General features: G+C 38.2%; 1 protein-coding gene across 1 annotated transcript in view; it reads right to left on the minus strand.

Moving 5' to 3' along the window:
* The window catches only part of LOC116487121 (ALK tyrosine kinase receptor-like), a 223,981-nt gene that overhangs the window by 33,587 nt on the left and 172,470 nt on the right, over nt 1-17,924 (minus strand). The window contains exon 4 of the mRNA XM_032183736.1: nt 14,880-15,081. Within this exon, the coding sequence (XP_032039627.1) occupies nt 14,880-15,081 (202 nt within the window). The remainder of the gene's footprint in view (nt 1-14,879; nt 15,082-17,924) is intronic.

Genomic DNA, 17,924 nt, shown 5'->3' on the forward strand with positions numbered 1-17,924 from the left:
AATTTAAGGATACATTAAAACTCAACAACATGAAATGTTACCATGAAATTGACAAAATTAAACTTACTGTTAAGTAGGAGAAAATAAAGTTACAGTGGACTCCGGGAAGTGCAGTGTATGTATTTCTACTCATGCATCACCTGAATATTAAATGTGCCAGATCATTGATTTCACTAGTTATGTAGCCTGCCTCTAGCATACAGACACTACATGAAATTTAGGATGAGATAAAATACAGCAGTAATCTTAATGATATTGTAAACTTTCTCCCAAATTATTGTGAAGACAACTGGGACCTCCTGTGCAAGGTCATAACATTAATTACAGTTTAAGAAGGTAAGGAAAATAACCAGCTTTCCATGCACACACACCTTCTGGGTGGAGAAGGGGCAGTGGGTGAAACAAAACACATGAAGATAATTTACTTAGAAAGCACTTGATTAATTCAAAATTCTGTTAGGCTCTGTGGGAAAAATGCAGTTTGCACTCAGAATACAAACACTGTTGTTTGACAATGTCCAATATCTACAAGATGAAGTCTGTAAATCTGTACAACGTGGAAGACTGCCCCTTGCCACATATATCCCTCTAGTCTCATTTCCACACTGGAATACCTTCTTCCATTTAAGCCCAGTGAAAGTGAACCGATTAACTTTGGCCACTATTAGTGTAATCTGAACTACATGTGTAAATCCATCCAGTGTCCCAGGGACAACCAATTCCTCATTCTGTGAAAGTATTAACTTAAATTTATAGGGCAGAACTGAAATTGCCAGGTGCATAAAATCTTAATTATGCTTACACAAGAAATACTAGATCTTCCTTCTCTCGCCTTGTAGTACACACAATTCTCATTTGAAACAACAGCTGAGTATGCAATAATAATTTGTAATGTGAAATATTGTTAATGTGTTTCCTGAGAGTTTCTTTTCTAGAACATAGCAGAAATTACTTTTATTGCTCAAGTTTTCATTACAGAAATGTCATACTACATATATCTTTGGTCTCTCATGTACCTTGCTACAGGGCATGACAAGCTAATGACAAGGCTTTTTTCCCCCTCTCCCTCCCCTTCATATTATCATCAGTGCACTAATATTTAGATTTACTTTGGAGCAAATAGTAAATGTCTATGAAGCTGTTTTCATTTCTCATTCTTATTCTGATTAATGAGCCGGAGGAACATTGCTTCCCTCCCTTCTATTTCTGTGGTTGAAAACATTGAGCTTATGACTCTTCTGTACCATTAAACAAAATTTTTAGAACTATATTCCCTACTGGATGGATGGGACTTGTGTGACATTGATGGCTTTTCCGAAAGGGAATAAGAGTCAGCAAAGCCACCCTTCAGCAGCCACTACAGGATGGAGGAGGTAAGATACAATACCAGACTGAAATATTTTTGAGTGGATAAGAAGGCATCAAAATCCATTTTACACCTAAACAGCTGGGGGGGGGGGGAGTGCAAATCACTTGCAGTAGGTAACCCAGGGCTGTCACAGGCAAGGAACAGAAAACACAATACTTTCTGATGACTAATTGAGCAACAGCAGAGAAAAGAATGATGTTAACCTGCAGAGATTATTAGCATGGCTTGCTGTGCCTGTACTGAACAGCTACATTACAGTGAATGTTTATAAAACAAACCATATCACCAGTCAGAAGATAACTGAGCACAATCACGGTATAAATTATTACAGAAGACAACAAACAGAAGTTATTCAGAAAACATCAAGAACGTGAAAAAGCTATCGTATCGGTCCTAGAAACAAAACAAGCCAGTAAAAAGCAACAAATTTAAGATTTAAAATCTAGCAATTTGATAGACTTTTTTTTTTTTTTTGACTCAATGATTAGGCAAGTTGTCCTATACTGTATTTTGTGGATTTTTCTCCACAAAATAACTTCACTCTGAAGTCTTAACCCTGCTATGGTTCTGTCCTGACTGGCCTCATGATACATACACACTGTATAATTTTAAAGTAATGTGTTCAGACTCAACCCTTACTGGTATGCTTTTTTATTTTTATTTTTATTTTTATTTTTTTTATTTTTTAAAAGAAAAACAAGATCCATGCAATTATGAACATGAGAGGTACCAATACAGTTCTCAGGACAGTAAAGACGTGAAAAATCCCAATGTCTCCTCCAAACGCCAATCAAAATAATTACCACAGCTTATAGCAGCAAAACAGAATTCCCATCTCAGAGGAACAGTGGCATTTCAAGTGCATTTTATCCAAAAATTGGAGGAAAAACTCTCATCAAAAATTTTACCCAATGAAATATCCAAAACTCTTCAATAATGGTTTTGATGTTTGTTCTTGCATTTTTAAGGCAAAACATAGTCATTCATTTATCAGCATGTTTTCTTTGCTTCACTGAGCTGACCTGCAGTATTTCTCTCAGACTCATTTCATCAAAAATGAAATTGCATTCTCTTGTGCTGTACAACACAATAACTCAAACAGTGTCATTATTCTTTGTATAATTAGTTTTCCCATCAACACTCATGCAACTTCCATGGCATGCCACATCCAGCCTGGAGGAGACATGCTGTGTGACCACAGGCATAAAGCACATCCCCAGGAAAAAGGACATAGAAACTTTGTTCCATGTGAGCCCAGGCAGCAAAATGCTGGAGACAGCTGAAAGGTGTTTGGGGTCAGTCCAAGAAATCAGTATTTCATCAAGCTTGTCCTAAAGGAAAACATGTAATCAATGCTGAACTTTTCCCATGAAAAGTTCTGGTTCCTTGGAAGATATAATTTCTGAGGAAAAGAAATTGTGCACTTGCCCTAAATTAGTTGTGGCATTTCAGTTGGATACAAAGCTCTTCATTTTTATTTTTTTTCCCCTTTCTACCTATCATTCCTGAGCCTATTAAGTATTAGGGGTTTCAGTCTTTCCAAGTGGTAGTTTCTGAAGTCCGGATAAAAAAGAAAAGCTCAGTTTGTTTCACCAACTTGCAGTACCTCCCAAAAGAGGTAGGCAATGAGCATTTCCCATGTTCTGGAGCTAAAACGTAGTCTATGAATTGCAGCTCTGTCAGGAAAGAAAAACTATTAAGATGGGAGAGAGAGAAATGGAGAGGGAGAGAGAACAAACCACTCAAGTTGAGTGCAGAGGCAAATAACTGGAAAAAAAAAAAAGCCATGAAAATTTTGCAATTTTAATTTCTCTGCTCCTTCAGTTAGAAAAAGACATTGGTGTCATCAGTGTCTTAGAAATGGGGAGAATCAATATAATAAGAAATGCTGAGAGGGTCATGGGGAAAAGGATATGGAAAGAGTTATGTGCAATGTCTGTCCTCTGCAAGGTGGAAACGTGATGAGGCAAAGGAGTCAGGAGTGTATGCAGACCTATGGTTTTCCTACCCTGTGAGTAATTATTTTTCTCTTTACTTTGTCTACAATGCAACAAGTGCAGCATCTGGATGTTGTGTGTATGCGGAAATTCAAGGGATGAATGTCTCCTCTGCAAACAGGGCCGGGCCACTCACTTGAGGTGAAGGGGATGTACTTTAATCTCTCTGCTGGAATAATTTCCTTTGACTCTGAAAATCCAGACATCAACATTACGTCTCTCCATGAAATCCTGCACTCCTCTAGTATAGATAATGACAGAAACAGAGTGCCACTCAGCCGTACTTCTACTGAATATGAACCTCACTAATGATCTGCTAGAGTCTCTCTTTAATGCTCGATTGTGCACATGAGTACAGTGCTGCCAACTTCAGCAACGTCGTAATGTTTTAAGAGTTCTTGAGATCACTCAATGAAAGCTGCTGCTGGACAGCTACAGCATCACTTGCTTCACTCGTGAGGCTCTTCCTGTGAAAATTCACCTCACTGAGGCCAGTTTGCAAGCCTCTAGCAGGCTGGCATTTGTATGCTCTTGGCCAAGATTTTCCAACAGAAGTGGCAGCTGGATTCTACAAGGCAAGGTGAGCACTGCTCTCCCCAGACTGCAGCAGGCAGTACCACTTCCCACCCTATAGTCTGGTCTGTGCTTCTCCCATCCTTTGGACACAGAATATGTTGAAAAGAAAAAATATCCAAGTCAGAGTCAAGGAGAACAGGGGCAAGAGACAGAAAAAGAGGATAAAAAGAGAGAGAAAATGAGATCTGATGAGGAGCTAGAAAGTCTGGTTAGGAGAAATGCCTGGAACTCAAAACTACAAGGGAAGGGTATGCTGAGATGGAGGGAGCAGGGTACAAGCGAGCCCTGGAAATAAGTGAGAAGAGAGAAAACAGCTCATGAGCAAGGGAAAGAAATTCAGTTGTATAAGAAATACCACTCGGTCTGTTTTCAAGTTATTAAAGAAAGAATTCAGCAAATTATCTAGGATTTTTTCCCTTTTGTAATAGAATATCAGAAGGAAGCAAGGAGTGAAAAGAAAGCAAGATGTTATTAAAAAAAAAAAAACATTTAAAAATTGTCAGTGCTCTGTTGATAAACGCTTAAGTTGATTGTATCTCTCAGTGTGTTTGAGAGAGACTGTTTTAAGAGGTACTGTTCAACTGCCACTGCCTTGATACTGTCAAGCAGAATCCCCTATCTAAAACAGAAGTAGCAAGAGCAGAGTCAATTCTCTTTCAAACAGGCCAGATACATGACCCAGCCTTGACCTGGAGAAATTGCCTACAGGAATGAAAAAGACAGCCAAGTTCCCAGACAACTGGCTTTTACAACAAAAATAAGAAAGGGGTAAGGATAGGATAAAGGAAGAGAAAGGGAGAGGGAGAAGGAATCAATTTTTGTACTTGTGTCAGATGTTATCTACTGACCACTAAGAAATGAGTACTTGAATAGCTCACCTAGCATTAAATAATAACAAATTACAGTCATCGTGGTTTTGATATGGATCTTCATTGTCAGAAGCATTAGCACACCCTTCCCACAACAGAGCCTCCTGAAACCCAGGCACTTTGAAAGGAAAGGAGTAGGGATACAAGATACAAGAAACAGTTGCTAGATTTAAAAACAGTGTCTCCTTTCAAGCTAAAACAATATCCAAATGGATCCTTTCATGCTTTTATTTTCTGATGTGGTAGTATATTTAGCTAGACATTTTTAAAACATTTGACATCCTCCAATACTCAGGTCATCCACTGCACTTATCATAGCAATAGCAATCTTCTAACTAAAGCTATCTTAACATATCTGAGCAAGAACTCTGCAGACGATAATAGTTGTTTCACATTTTATTTTTTTTCTTCTGCTAAATAAAATTAAATCATTTAGCTTCTTTATTAAAAAGTATTTTAATGTAAATATTTTTATAAAAATCTTCCCCTTAGTATAATTTTATTCTATTATAAAGGGATCATAAAAACTGCTCAGTGATCTGAATACGAGAGACAGCTGAATTTGTCTCACTTACTCTACTGCTTGGGTTTGGAGGGGACCTTAAAGATCATTTAATTCCAACCCCTGCCATGGGCAGGGACATCTTCCAGTAGACCAGGATGATCAAAGCCCCATCCAACCTGAATTTAAACAGTTCCAGGGATGGGGCATCCACAGCTTCTTTATGCAACCTGGTCCAGTGCCTCACCACCCTCTGAGTAAATTTCTTCCTTATTTAATCTAAATCTACCTTCTTTTAGTTGAAAGCCGTTACGCCTGGTTCTATCACCACACTCCCTGATAAAGAGTCCCTCCCCAGCTTTTCTGTAAATCCCATTTAGGTATTGGTATTCCTCTCTAGATGAAGCAAAGTCATAAAAACTTCATTGCCTCATGAAAGATTTAGCCTTGTGCTGAATGTCTGCAGCCTTATCCTCATGCAAAGTTCATCAAGGATGGCAGATGGTGCTGCTGGTTCAAGTCCCACATTAGAAGAGGTTTGTCTTGTCAAAAGGAACTTTATTATGCATCTTTGTGGCCTCAATCCATCAGCACGATTGGCAAACCAAGCAAGGGATGATCAGAAAAATCTCCACTTACATTCAGTAAACAAACTTCACTGCTGCTATTTCCAATAGAAAATCATATTTAGTCAGCCTGGTATAGGAGGCAACAAATATCATAAGGTTATTGGCTGACTTCTACAAAGAGCTGGCAACTGTACTCATTGACTCAGAGAACTCAATGTTCATAAAAACAAATAAAAAAACAGATGAACACAACCTTGCAAAAAGGTAGTGAGAAGGCAAGTACTTCCAAATGTGAAGGGGAATACTATTCGTTTCTGTACAAGATACCTGAAAACGCTACTGTGCAAGCCACGAACATTCATGTCTTCACTATATTGATTTCTCTTAAGAACAAGTATTATCCAGCACAGTGTGTGGAAAAACCTTCTGGCACAGTGCAGAAGTCAAGAACTCCGTTGTACATAGCAGTGTGCAAAGCAGATCTGACAACCCTCTCTGAAAATTATGCCTTTGGTGTTGGTGTCAACCCAAAACCCTGTTTTTGCCAGACTAGTCACTGACACTAACGGTTTGTTATTGCCAGTACAGAAGAGCCCTTCAGACAACCGGTATTTTGGTATAGAAATATCATTCCTACTGTACCAGATCTGCACCACAGAAAATGAGGAAACTGAAAAGAAAACAGAGGTAGCTATTTGACAGAAAGACATCAGGAAAATGCTTTCAGGTATTAGAATTACTAGTTAACAAATACAGTACACGAGATTTAAATTAAAAGCTCTGCAAAGTGCTTCACAGTGGTGTCAAATACCACAATCATCACTGTATTCCTGCAGAAAGAAGGCCTGCTCTGTACTTTCGCAGATCCCTGAAAAGAATCCCAGGTCTCCTCCTTTGCAGCTGCAGCAAGCATCAGAATCTAAGTAGGTTTTTAGCCTCCATTTCCTTCCTTTAGTTTTCCAGTTGGGAATTTATTGAGAATTAACTTGCTAATTTCCGTTGAATAAATCTCTGATTTTTCTTTAATGTACAGATGCAAACTGTAAGTTATTGTCCAAGTTGATCAGAGTTCTCCCTCCTTCTTGAGTGGGAAACACTTGATTTATTGGCAATTGCGAACAATTGTCAAGATTTTTGCTTAGGCATCAATACAGATAATGTTCTTTAAAATGAGGGTGTGAAGTTGCCCTACTGGTCTCTAACCCTATTGTGTAAGTCATGAAGCACAACTAAGATAAGAGTAAAAGATCTGAGAATACAGGTTAGAATGCACAATCAACTGCATTAGTGCTACACTAATATTCTCAGTATATAGACAGGTCAAAAATAAGTTTCAAATCTTGCAAGTATCATAGTATCACAGACTGGCTTGGGTTGGAAGGGACCTCAAAGATCATCTAGTTCCAACCCCCTGCCATGGGCAGGGATGCCACCCACTGGATCAGGTTGCCCAGGGCCTCATCCAACCTGGTCTTGAACACCTCCAGGGATGAACACCTCCACAACTTCTCTGGGCAACCTGGCCAGCCTCCTGAGTGAAGAATTCCCTCCTAGTATCTAATCTAAGTCTCCCCTCTTTTAGTATAAAACCATTACCACCCCTTGTCCTATCATTATTATCGGCACCTGGTTAATCATTTCTCTCTGAATTTGAAGGGAGGTATAGTACCTTGAAAATTTTATATAGCACCTAATATAGCAGGGTATATTTGCCTTGGATATTAAGGAGATTCTTAAGAATTAGCAAGGAAAGCCCCAAGGCAACTGCACAAAACCACAGGGTATGGTGGGACAGCTGCAGAGGAGATTGCACAGAGCAAGGAAGTTTTTTTTAAAGGTAAAAAATAAGCAGAAAATACAAAAAGAAATTATACTGCAGGCTAGTTATAAAACTTTGCCAAGAGCAGAATGACAGAGAACTTGGCTAGAAGGGAACAGAAAATAACTAGAAACAAGGCTGGCAATATTAATGAGGCATATAGCCTAGCCCCCAGAAACAAATGTTGGAAGCATTTTGACTGTGACGAAAGCATACTTATATACATAGCAAAGGAACCTAAGAAAGAGCTTACAATTCTGTATGGCAGAAGGGACACCTAAACCATGAATAGAAAAGACAACAGGACAACTTCAGTGTGCATGTGCATGCCTGGGGACAGGAAGCTTGGGTGGTGTGTATGTATGTGGTAGATTGTTTGTTTGTTCAGGTTTTATGAAACTGAAATTCATCCTGGCTTGTCTACACAGATATGAAGTGCAACACAGGCTAGTGGCAATACGGGGCTGTAAAGATTCATTCAGGATGACTTCTAAAAATTGAAGCAGAAGCCTCAGGTAGAGAGGAAAACAGAAGATCCATAAAACAAGTCAAACAAGTTAAATGTATGAGAGAAACCAAAAGCAAGGGTAAAAAATAGACTTCGGAAATTGAGAATAGCATGACAACCACTAAAGAATAGCCTGCAAATAATTCTGAAGACACAACATAAAAGTTTACAAAGAAATTTTTGTGCTTAGGATTTGGATGGTATAAAGTAGGATTACATTGTTCAGATTGGTCTGAAGAAATTGTTTCAGCCACGTAAGAAATTATTTTTATTAAAGCCCATTTGGGTTCAAAAGAACAAATATACAAAAAAGCCACTTCCAAGGGTGCTCCATCTCTGGTACCATGCCCAGTTTGGTGTCATTTCTATGAGGCCAGATGTGACAGTCTCAGCTTTCAAGCACAGAAGCAGCTCCCAGAGACTGGGACTAGGTCACCAAGAGGTGTTGCAATTATTTGGAAAGCCACAAGGACTCCTTGTACAAGGCACGTTGGGCATTCTAGCTCATCACCTCAGCCCTCCTTTGTTATAGTGTGCTCAGCAGTATGTGAAAGGCAGCAGAGAAAGGTGCTTCACTATGCATCCATAAAACTGAATTCTTACCTTAAAGAATAAGCCCGTTTTTCCTCTAATCTTCCATTCTCTACACAATCTGCCCTGCCAAGCTGTAATCTGCCCTGGTAGTAGGATGGAATTTGTTGGACATTTTTTTTTCCTTATTTTCTACTTTTATTTTAACTTAAAATTGCTTTTTTTTTTTTTTTTTTTTTTTTTTTTATTTTTTTTTCCTCTCTTTCTGTAATTGTAACGGGAAAGAGGCTGCATAGACTTGGCTTTCCACTTGCATTTAGACCTACCCAACATCAATACAAGACAGCTTTGCCACTTAAAAACTGCCTGATAACTGTTACTAATAACTGCACTTTTCCCCCACTCTCTCCAGCACCATTGCCCCAAGCTGATTTCTGATCTGTTTGATTGGGACTGTAATCAACTGCTAAAAAATATAAGCAATAGCTGGTAATTGAACTTTGGTGTTTTTTGGTTGGTTCAAGATGTCTCATAATATTGCTGCTTCACTACACAATATACCACAGTACTGAATACCATTCAAAATTCACTTTCTGACAATATTAATATATCTTTCTTGGTAATAAACGCTTTGCTTCCACATACATGTCTGACAGCAAGCTGTGAAACATACTGCTACAGTCCAATCTCAACTGACAATACAATAAATCCCTCTGGAGCAGTTTGAAGGTACTGCTTTGTTGTACTTGAGCTGACATGCAAAAGGAAGGCACACTCAGAAGTTTAATAATTCTGCACAAAATCTAAGAGAAAAGAACCAGGTTCATCTCGAGAAATAATAAAGCACTTTTTCAGCAGCAAAACCACTAAGAAGCTTGAAGGAGAAATATATGGACATGTACCTTCCTCCAATGCTAAAGTGACAATTTAATCTGCATAATCTAGTGCTCACGTGGAATGGGGAAACAGTATTTCTGCATCTGAAGACAACTGTAGATCAGGTTCATACTGTTTCATAAAGCTTTGAAGCATTCCACCTTACACATTCTGAAGGGCTTTGATATAAATCTCCTCATCTACTGAAAATGAACTAGAGATTAACTCCTCAGGATACCATAATCAACAGAGTGAAAGCTTTCTTCAGAGCTAGAGTTGAGATACTGAAAGAATCAAGGTTTTGTTAAGTGAAGAAGAAAAACTTGTTTCCCAAAACAAGCATCTGTTCTGAAAAGGTCTGATTCCTCAAAGGTATTAAGGATGGTACATTTTGAAAAGGGAAGAGGAAGGAAAGAGTTACAAAAATTGTATTTTTTTTCTTTGCATTTTATTTGCCAGCCTGAAAGGGGCTAACAGTTGGCTAGAAGATAACAGCACAGGCAAACCTTAACTGACCATTTTCTGTCTAGAACCGTTGAAGGCTCCTCTCTTAAAGTAAGGATTAGTGGTGCCTGGTCACCAAGACTGGAGAGTTTAATTTCTAATGAATCCATAAATCCAGATTATTTTCTGGATTAACTGATTTCTCAAATGTATAGTTTGGACTGAATGATTTAAACTCTTTTTTTTAGGCATCAAAATATATTTCCAAAAATTTGCAGCACATTTTAGTTGCACAGAATTCTAAGTCAGGAGTTTAAGTGCTCATATGTAGCACCCCAAATATATATATTTTTATACCTTTTTTTTCCCTTCCAGAAGTTTTTCAGAGAGATATAGGTAATGTGCCCAGGTCATTCAGGAAATGCAGGACAGATGCAAGAAGTGAACTCAATCCAGCAGCTCAGGTCTTATCTTTTGAATCTATGTCTGAACAAGTCTGACCTCCTGGTATTTATGATTAGGTTGCTGATCTGAGGATCTGCACTGCCTCCACTCTTCAGGGAGGCCTAGATTACCTTCAGTCATATGAACCGTATTAAGATCTACTTTTTACCTAATATTTTGGAAAACAAAACCAAAACCAAAAACTTGATTATGGGATTAGTAATAATTTTCTCTAATGAAAGACCAAATTGGAGTTATGTAGTCATTTGCTACGTACTTACTAATAAGTTTTGTTTGATATACAGTATATAATATACTCGATTCTTTCAGTATATATATACAGTATATAATACCGCAACTTACCATTAATAGTGCCAGAAGAAATGTAAAATAATAATGGTAATTAAAATGTATGATGCTATTTTTGTCCCTGTCCGGCTCTAGTTTATCTGCAATACACAGATCAAAAGAAATAAAAATCAGTCCTGCATTACAAACTCTGACCTTGTTGAAAAGATTTCCTTTGTATTTTCATCATTCCATTAAACACATTTATAAGCTTACTAGCCTTATCATTGCAAATTTAACAGATAGGAAAATAATTAACAGGTGAAATGAAATCATTGGCCATGGGGACAGCCTGACAAGCTCTGAGACACTCCAAGCCAACATTCCAATTGTGGCAGTAACTCTGCTTTTCTAAATAACTCATATGCTATGTACACATACTTGCAGTCTCCTCAACTACAGTAGCACAAAAAATGCAATTAAATAGCAACAAGAAAGGATTGTAGAGAGCACCCTGGGAGCAGAAAATCAGCAAAAAGACAGTAACAACATCTAGTGACATTTGGGATAAATCAGAAACTGCTATGCTCCATGGCAGGAATTAAAACAATTTTTTGCCAATACAATGGATTGACAGCAGTACATGGATTCTCTCCCTGTATCAGTTGCATGTGCTTGTAAAACACAACAGAACTTTAAGGAAGGCTACCCATATCAAAAACAGATCCACAAAGTTAGATCATCTAGAAACTCTATTGTGCAACAAATCTAATTCTAACAGAATATAGCAATGTGTTGTTCCCCATAGAGTAGTCCTACAGATTGCTTAGGAACTAAATTAGTAAAGGCCTAACCAAAAGTATTCCAAAACCAGTAAGATTAAATACAGAGTAAGACTTTTTTGCTTTTTAACAAATAATAATAATAATAATAACAACAAGAAGAAGAATGGCACATAATTCTGTTGAATTGATAAACACGGGAATAATTATCTTTTGAGTAGTGAGGATTGTTACAAATATTATGTAGAAAAGTTATTTAGCAAAATTTCTGGATAATACAAAACAAGAATCCCTTTGCCAACCTCTGCTGTTTCATCACTCGGGAACCACTTGCTGGTAACACTTCTGACATATTCTTCCTGGTGTCTGTTCCATCTGCCCTATCCTAGTACTATGTAACACATCTTAAATTATCTTGCAAAATATCTAAATTATCTTGCAAAATTATCTAAGCAAAATAAAGCATGTGTAGTGAAATATGTCAAGTAACAAAATAAAACAAATATGCATCCTCTAAATAACTATTTCTGTACCGTCTAGGCTTCATGATGGAATTTGTACCACTGAGTCCACAGGCTTGAGCTATTTTTTTCAGACCAAGTGAGACCATAAGAGCAAAAAGAACATCGCTAGCTCTTTATCCATTGCAACAAAAATGTGTATTCTGCTCACAAGGACAGGATGATTGAACCCTTGTAAAAAATAAATACTTGGTGCTATGCTGTTTCTATTTTCCTAATAAAGTTTCAAGGCTTTATAGATATTCTGCTTAAGACTGGTTCAATATGTTGCCAACCAAAACCCTTGCTTGGCTGGTTTCATGCCAAATGAAATAGAACTACCTGATAGCATCTACTTTTTTCCTCTTGTAAATATACATAAGTGTGAAGACCTTGTAAGATATTAATATGTGTAATTCAGGTTATGAGGTTTAAAAAAAAGGGGGAAAAAAAGATACTGACACAGTGCATAGTTCAAGATATGATAAAATCCACCCTGGAATTAATTTACTGCACCCCTCAACTGCAGTTGTTTCGATAAAACATGCTTTTCCTGCTGTAAGCCTGATTTTCAGGAATGGTATGGACTCACAACCACACATACCTTCCAGCTCTTATTTGCAAAACAGTGTGTAAAGTGCATTGAATCAAAGAAGTGTCACCTGTAAAACTTCAAGGTGTTTTCATTTCTAGCACAGGCTTATCAGCTATCTTCCACTCAGAGCTTACAGAATTTTGTCAAAGAATTTATCACAAAACAGCACCATTTTTTTTTCATGTTCTAACACATAGTATTAGAAAGAGTAAACTATAGGATTACTAATTGATTTAAGAAGTTTATTGTATTATTCTTAACTTCTGATCAGCTGTTCTTGCTTCCTACTTAAAGAAAAGATTTTTACAAAAGTAAGATTTGCATGTTTTATTATCAGAGCTTAGATCATCTAATCTAATTCCTCCAACTAAAGGGCACAGGAGCACTTATCAGTTCTGGAATTAAGGTCAAAAAATAATAACAAGTAATAACAAACTGTTAGCCTGCCATCTGTGGCTGCAGTCTGGTGGGTAGGAACTTAACTGTCATTTTGTTAACCTTTCCGTGGGCACAATACCAGAGACTTTCTTCCTTGCTGAGCTGGGTAAGAGCTACTGCCTTTCACAGTGATGAGGAGAATAAATGAACTAACCAGAGAATTTTAATAGTGCAGGCTACCAAGGATTCAACAATACAGAATGGTGAAAGCCCCAGGCATGTCCTTACTACACTATGTGCCATGGAAACGTTGTTATGTTGCAAGCTGTAGGTTTCTAAGTGAATGGGACAGGCAAGCTCTAACCAAACCCACCTTCTCTAAAGGCATAGACAACCTTTCTGTGGCGACAATCTCTTTCTGCCATCTGCAGTGCACAGCTGCATAGCCTGTATTGTCTCCAGCAGATGGCAAAAGTGTGCATTTGTTATTGTAGTCAGTGATCTTTCTCTTCCCTTCAGGGCTCCTTACGTTTGGCACTTGCCTGTGCTCCAGATGTGAGCTAGAGCTCCTCCATGCAGCAGAGCAAAGCACTTTACGCTCAGCAGTATTCCCTGCAAATGCCAAGGAGCAATGGCATTGCCAATGCAGGAGGAACTTTGCACAAAGCACTGTTATTAGCTGTGACATACAGCACAGCATTTTCAAAGAGCTAAGGAAAAAGACAGCTGCTGCAGCTCCCCTAATTACCTTTCCCCAGACGTCAACAGTAATTTACAATTTGGATGATATTGCTGGAACTAAGTACAATTTAGTTCCATACACAAGCTCTCCTGCTCACATTTATAGGCCATGTGTTATATGAAAATTACTTCTATTCAAACTGTTTCTATGACTTAGGTCATCACCTGTCAGCATTTTAACTGCAGATTCTTCTTTTGCTGCTGGAAAATATAGAATTTGCTATAGATAGTAATCAGATAATCACATCTTATTTCAAGCACAAGCCAGTAGGACTTGCTATTAGAAACTCTCAAATCTATCACATCAAAACAAAAACCATTTGGAGCTCTCAGTAAAAATTATGCTTCTTAATACACATTCTGTGACAGAAAACAAAAACAAAAACAAAACACAAAATAATAATAATAAAAAAATCAGTACATACAACAGGGACAACATTAGCCTCATATAAATCCAAATTCAGTTCTGAAGCACTCCCCTACTCTAGTGTTTAAAAATATGTACTATGTTCAGCTATGGCTCCTACTGTTTTGCCACTAACTAAAGTCTGAACTAACATGGGAATGTTAAAGTCTAACTAACATGGGAATTCTGGCAAATTAAAACATCATCAACAAGTAAGATTAATTGTGCCAAGAGGATAAAACATTTCACACAGTTTCACCCTTTAAAGATGAAAAGCTTTCCTCCACTGGCAGTAGCTCTGAACTGCTTTAGTGACAAGAGACTCCATTTAAAAAATACAAATGCAAGACAAAACTTAGAACTCATGCAGATGCACAGAACTCTAAAGACTCGGTAATATTCCAGCCCCAAAAGTACACTTGGGTAAGGAAGAAGTAAAAAGGAATCAGAGCAAATTAGTATTTGCAAGCACTGAGAATAAAGGTGATGTCAACTTAGAGACTCACTGTTCCACGGATCCAGTAGTTTGCTGATGCTTTAAATAATCAAATAAGCAATCACCAGCTTCTACAATAACTGAGACCCATGCATCTACTCAGTGTGGTGTCCTGCTTGTGGTTGTATTGCTGTGCAACTGTGCTTCTTCTCGATCAAGTTATGAGTCAAGTGAGAGGATGAGACTTACCCATGTTTCTCTGGATTCTGCACTGACAAGATTTCACTGCTGCTTTCATCAATGGGAAGGACCCGAGCAATATATTCTCCATGTTGCTGGAAAAAATTATAAACAGCCACTTGAACTATGCATTGGTTGTTGCTGCTTCTCAGCCAAGGGCTCAGGATGACAGGGCTTGGACTCCTGGATTCATTGAGGAACAGGAATGAACCTAGGACAGATGAAGTAACAGGAAATCTTTAAGGAAAAAACAAATTATACAAAAAAGTCTCAGCATACGGATTAATACTTGTCATTTTTAGGCCACAACTCACTCAGCAGCCCTTCTGTACTTCCCACTCATTCTAAGATTATTGTTGCCACCTAGTTTGGAAACTCCCTAGATTTAACTACCAGAAGAAAAGGCACAAAGTGAAAAAAGCTACAAATATTACTGGAGGGAAAAACAAGGAACAGCAACTATAAAAATCAATCAGTCAACCAAGGGATTTCCAAATTTAAGCCCAGGCAAGACATTAAAGAAGTCTGGATTCTTGTTTTAATGTACTATTACTTCCTGGACTTTATTCCCATCTCTGCAACTTCTCAGGTGTGGTCCAGAGCCAAATATTATGGCCTTGGTCCAGTGGCATCCTGATTTGACAGGTCAAGTATTTATTAAATTTTTGTATCTGTTTTTCTCAGCCAAATAAAGAACACATTCAATAGCTCTAGCTTTGATCTCCTATAAACAGAAGAGAGCAGCATTCTTAAGCCATAAGAGTCAGGATAAAAGCCTGACATCATTTTATTTCTTCAGCAATTCATTCTAACACATCCATTTTATGTGCAGCTAATCCACATTAAACTTCATTATTATCCAGCATGTTGACTCCCCTAGCATAATTCTATTTCAGTACAATTTGAGGCTTATCCTGTTGGACAAAGGCAATGCATTTTCATTACTCTGTTGTTCATTTCAGGTAAGTCAAATTACTCCCCTTTGGCAGATGACCAGTTTACCAATTTTCCCACAGAGCCAGCACACTGGGATGTTTAGCCAGGTAAGTGAAAAGTCAGCTAGGTAAATGAAAGGGACCGACCCTTAAAGCAAGAAAAAAAAAATAAATTCCACGGATTCTAGCAAGACTGATCAGATTATCATTAAAGAGGATTTCACTTCCTGCAGCACCCATTAAAAAAGCCTGTCTGTTACTACTTAAAATATACAGATCTTATCAACAGTTTAATTTCACAAAGGGAGAAACTGAGGCCCAAGAGGCTGTAATCTGTTTTTAAGTAAGCATGAATTTTAACAGGAGCAGCAATTTGTTTGTTTGTTTGTTTTTGTTTTGTTTTTTAAATACTGAGGTTGAAACTTCAAAGGAATCATTTTCAAAGTGGCTGAGCAGGTATAACCCAAGTCTCTGCTGCTGCCCAGAATGTCTAAGAAACCCTGTGGAGCCGTGAGTGGATCCTTCTCACCTTCACCTTGGTGTCTAAGCTGTGGATCACAATGCTTTTGCAAAACAGACATTCTCAGCTCCCATGACAGTTCATCTCATCCTAAAATGGACCTGGTGAGTTGCCCTTCAGAATTTCCCATTTCCACTGAACTGAGGGTGATGAGCTCAGATTTTAGTAGCTCACTGCCAGATGCCAGTTTACAACAGGGGAACTGCACCCATGGTCACAGATGTCCCCTCTGAAAAAATCTGAGTTATTAATTTACCTCAGGTCCCATAGAGGTATAAGACGAAGATCCAGAATGAAACACGGATTCCTGTCAACCTCCATACTTCCCTCCCACACTTATCATAGGGAGCATTTTTGACAAACTTGTCAAAAAACAGTGTCCTTGGCATTGCATCACATTAATGACATATCTAAAACTAGAAAATATTTGTACTGAAAGAAATAGACAGGAATACATAAAGTACAGCCTTCTCAGGCGTCAAGGTTTGTAAACAGAGATGAGTGAAATGAAGGTGCTACACTTTTTTATTAGCAAGATTCTTTTAATTGAAATGGTAGCCTTTAATCCAGCTATTAAAGGAATGGCTTGATGAATTTAAACAAACTCTGTCATTGTTACAGTTTCATATACACACTATTTTTGCTGGTCAGTAAAACAAAAACAGAAACTCAGCCTTATATATCATACTTCCACGTCTCTCCCTTTTGTTGCAAACAAAAGAGAATTAGAGCACTAAATCTTGTGGTTTTAATTGTACCATCCCCACAAGAACACTGAAATCTCTGACATGAAAGGGAGCAAAGAGACTTCGGCTGGTGGCAGAAACCCGCTAAGCGTTGCAATAATTGCTGATGGTAGCTTGGCAGGTGCGAGAGCCATTTTCTCATCTTACTGCCTTGCAACAGGGAGTGAGATTTCTAATACAACAAAGAAACAAAAAGAAAGCTCACGTTCCCCTTTTTTTTTTCTTTTTTTCCTGTAGTGGTTCTGAATAAAGAAGTGTATGCTTTTTTACACCCTCACCTGGGGAAAGATTTGAAACCTCAGCGAGACCTAGTGGAAAACATGGCTAGCTACTAGAGCAAATGTGTTAGTTCCTAACCCCCTTTGGTTTGGCTACTTTTATTTACAGGGCTCGCTCTGGGCAAATGTGGCTTATTAATCATCACAAGGACAGCTCTACCTGTTAAATTACATTGCTAAAAGGAAAACAAATTTGCCACGGTGGAGGCTACCCAGCCACACTTGGACAGCACGTTAGGAACAGACCCACAACACACTGCTTTGAAACGAGGCTTAGAAAATCACTCCAAAGGATGTAGCTGTTATGCAGTATTGCCCTCACCAGTGGTACACAGTCTTGTTAGAAATCTAGGTTTATACTTCTGTGGAGGCAGAGAGAGAAAGAGCATAAATATAACTTTGCTCCTGCTTTTGAAAGTTCAGACGTTTCACGGGTGGCAATACTGTGTGCTCTGGTGCTCTCTTTTTGCTCTTACCACTGGCCTAATTCATAAATGCCAAGGAAAGTATCAGAGCTGCATCTGGCTCTGGTATTAACCGGGGCTGTTCTCAAAGTTAAAATGAGAGGGACTTGA

This window comes from Aythya fuligula, chromosome 3, assembly GCF_009819795.1.
Source record: "Aythya fuligula isolate bAytFul2 chromosome 3, bAytFul2.pri, whole genome shotgun sequence".
Taxonomy (NCBI): Eukaryota; Metazoa; Chordata; class Aves; order Anseriformes; family Anatidae; genus Aythya; species Aythya fuligula.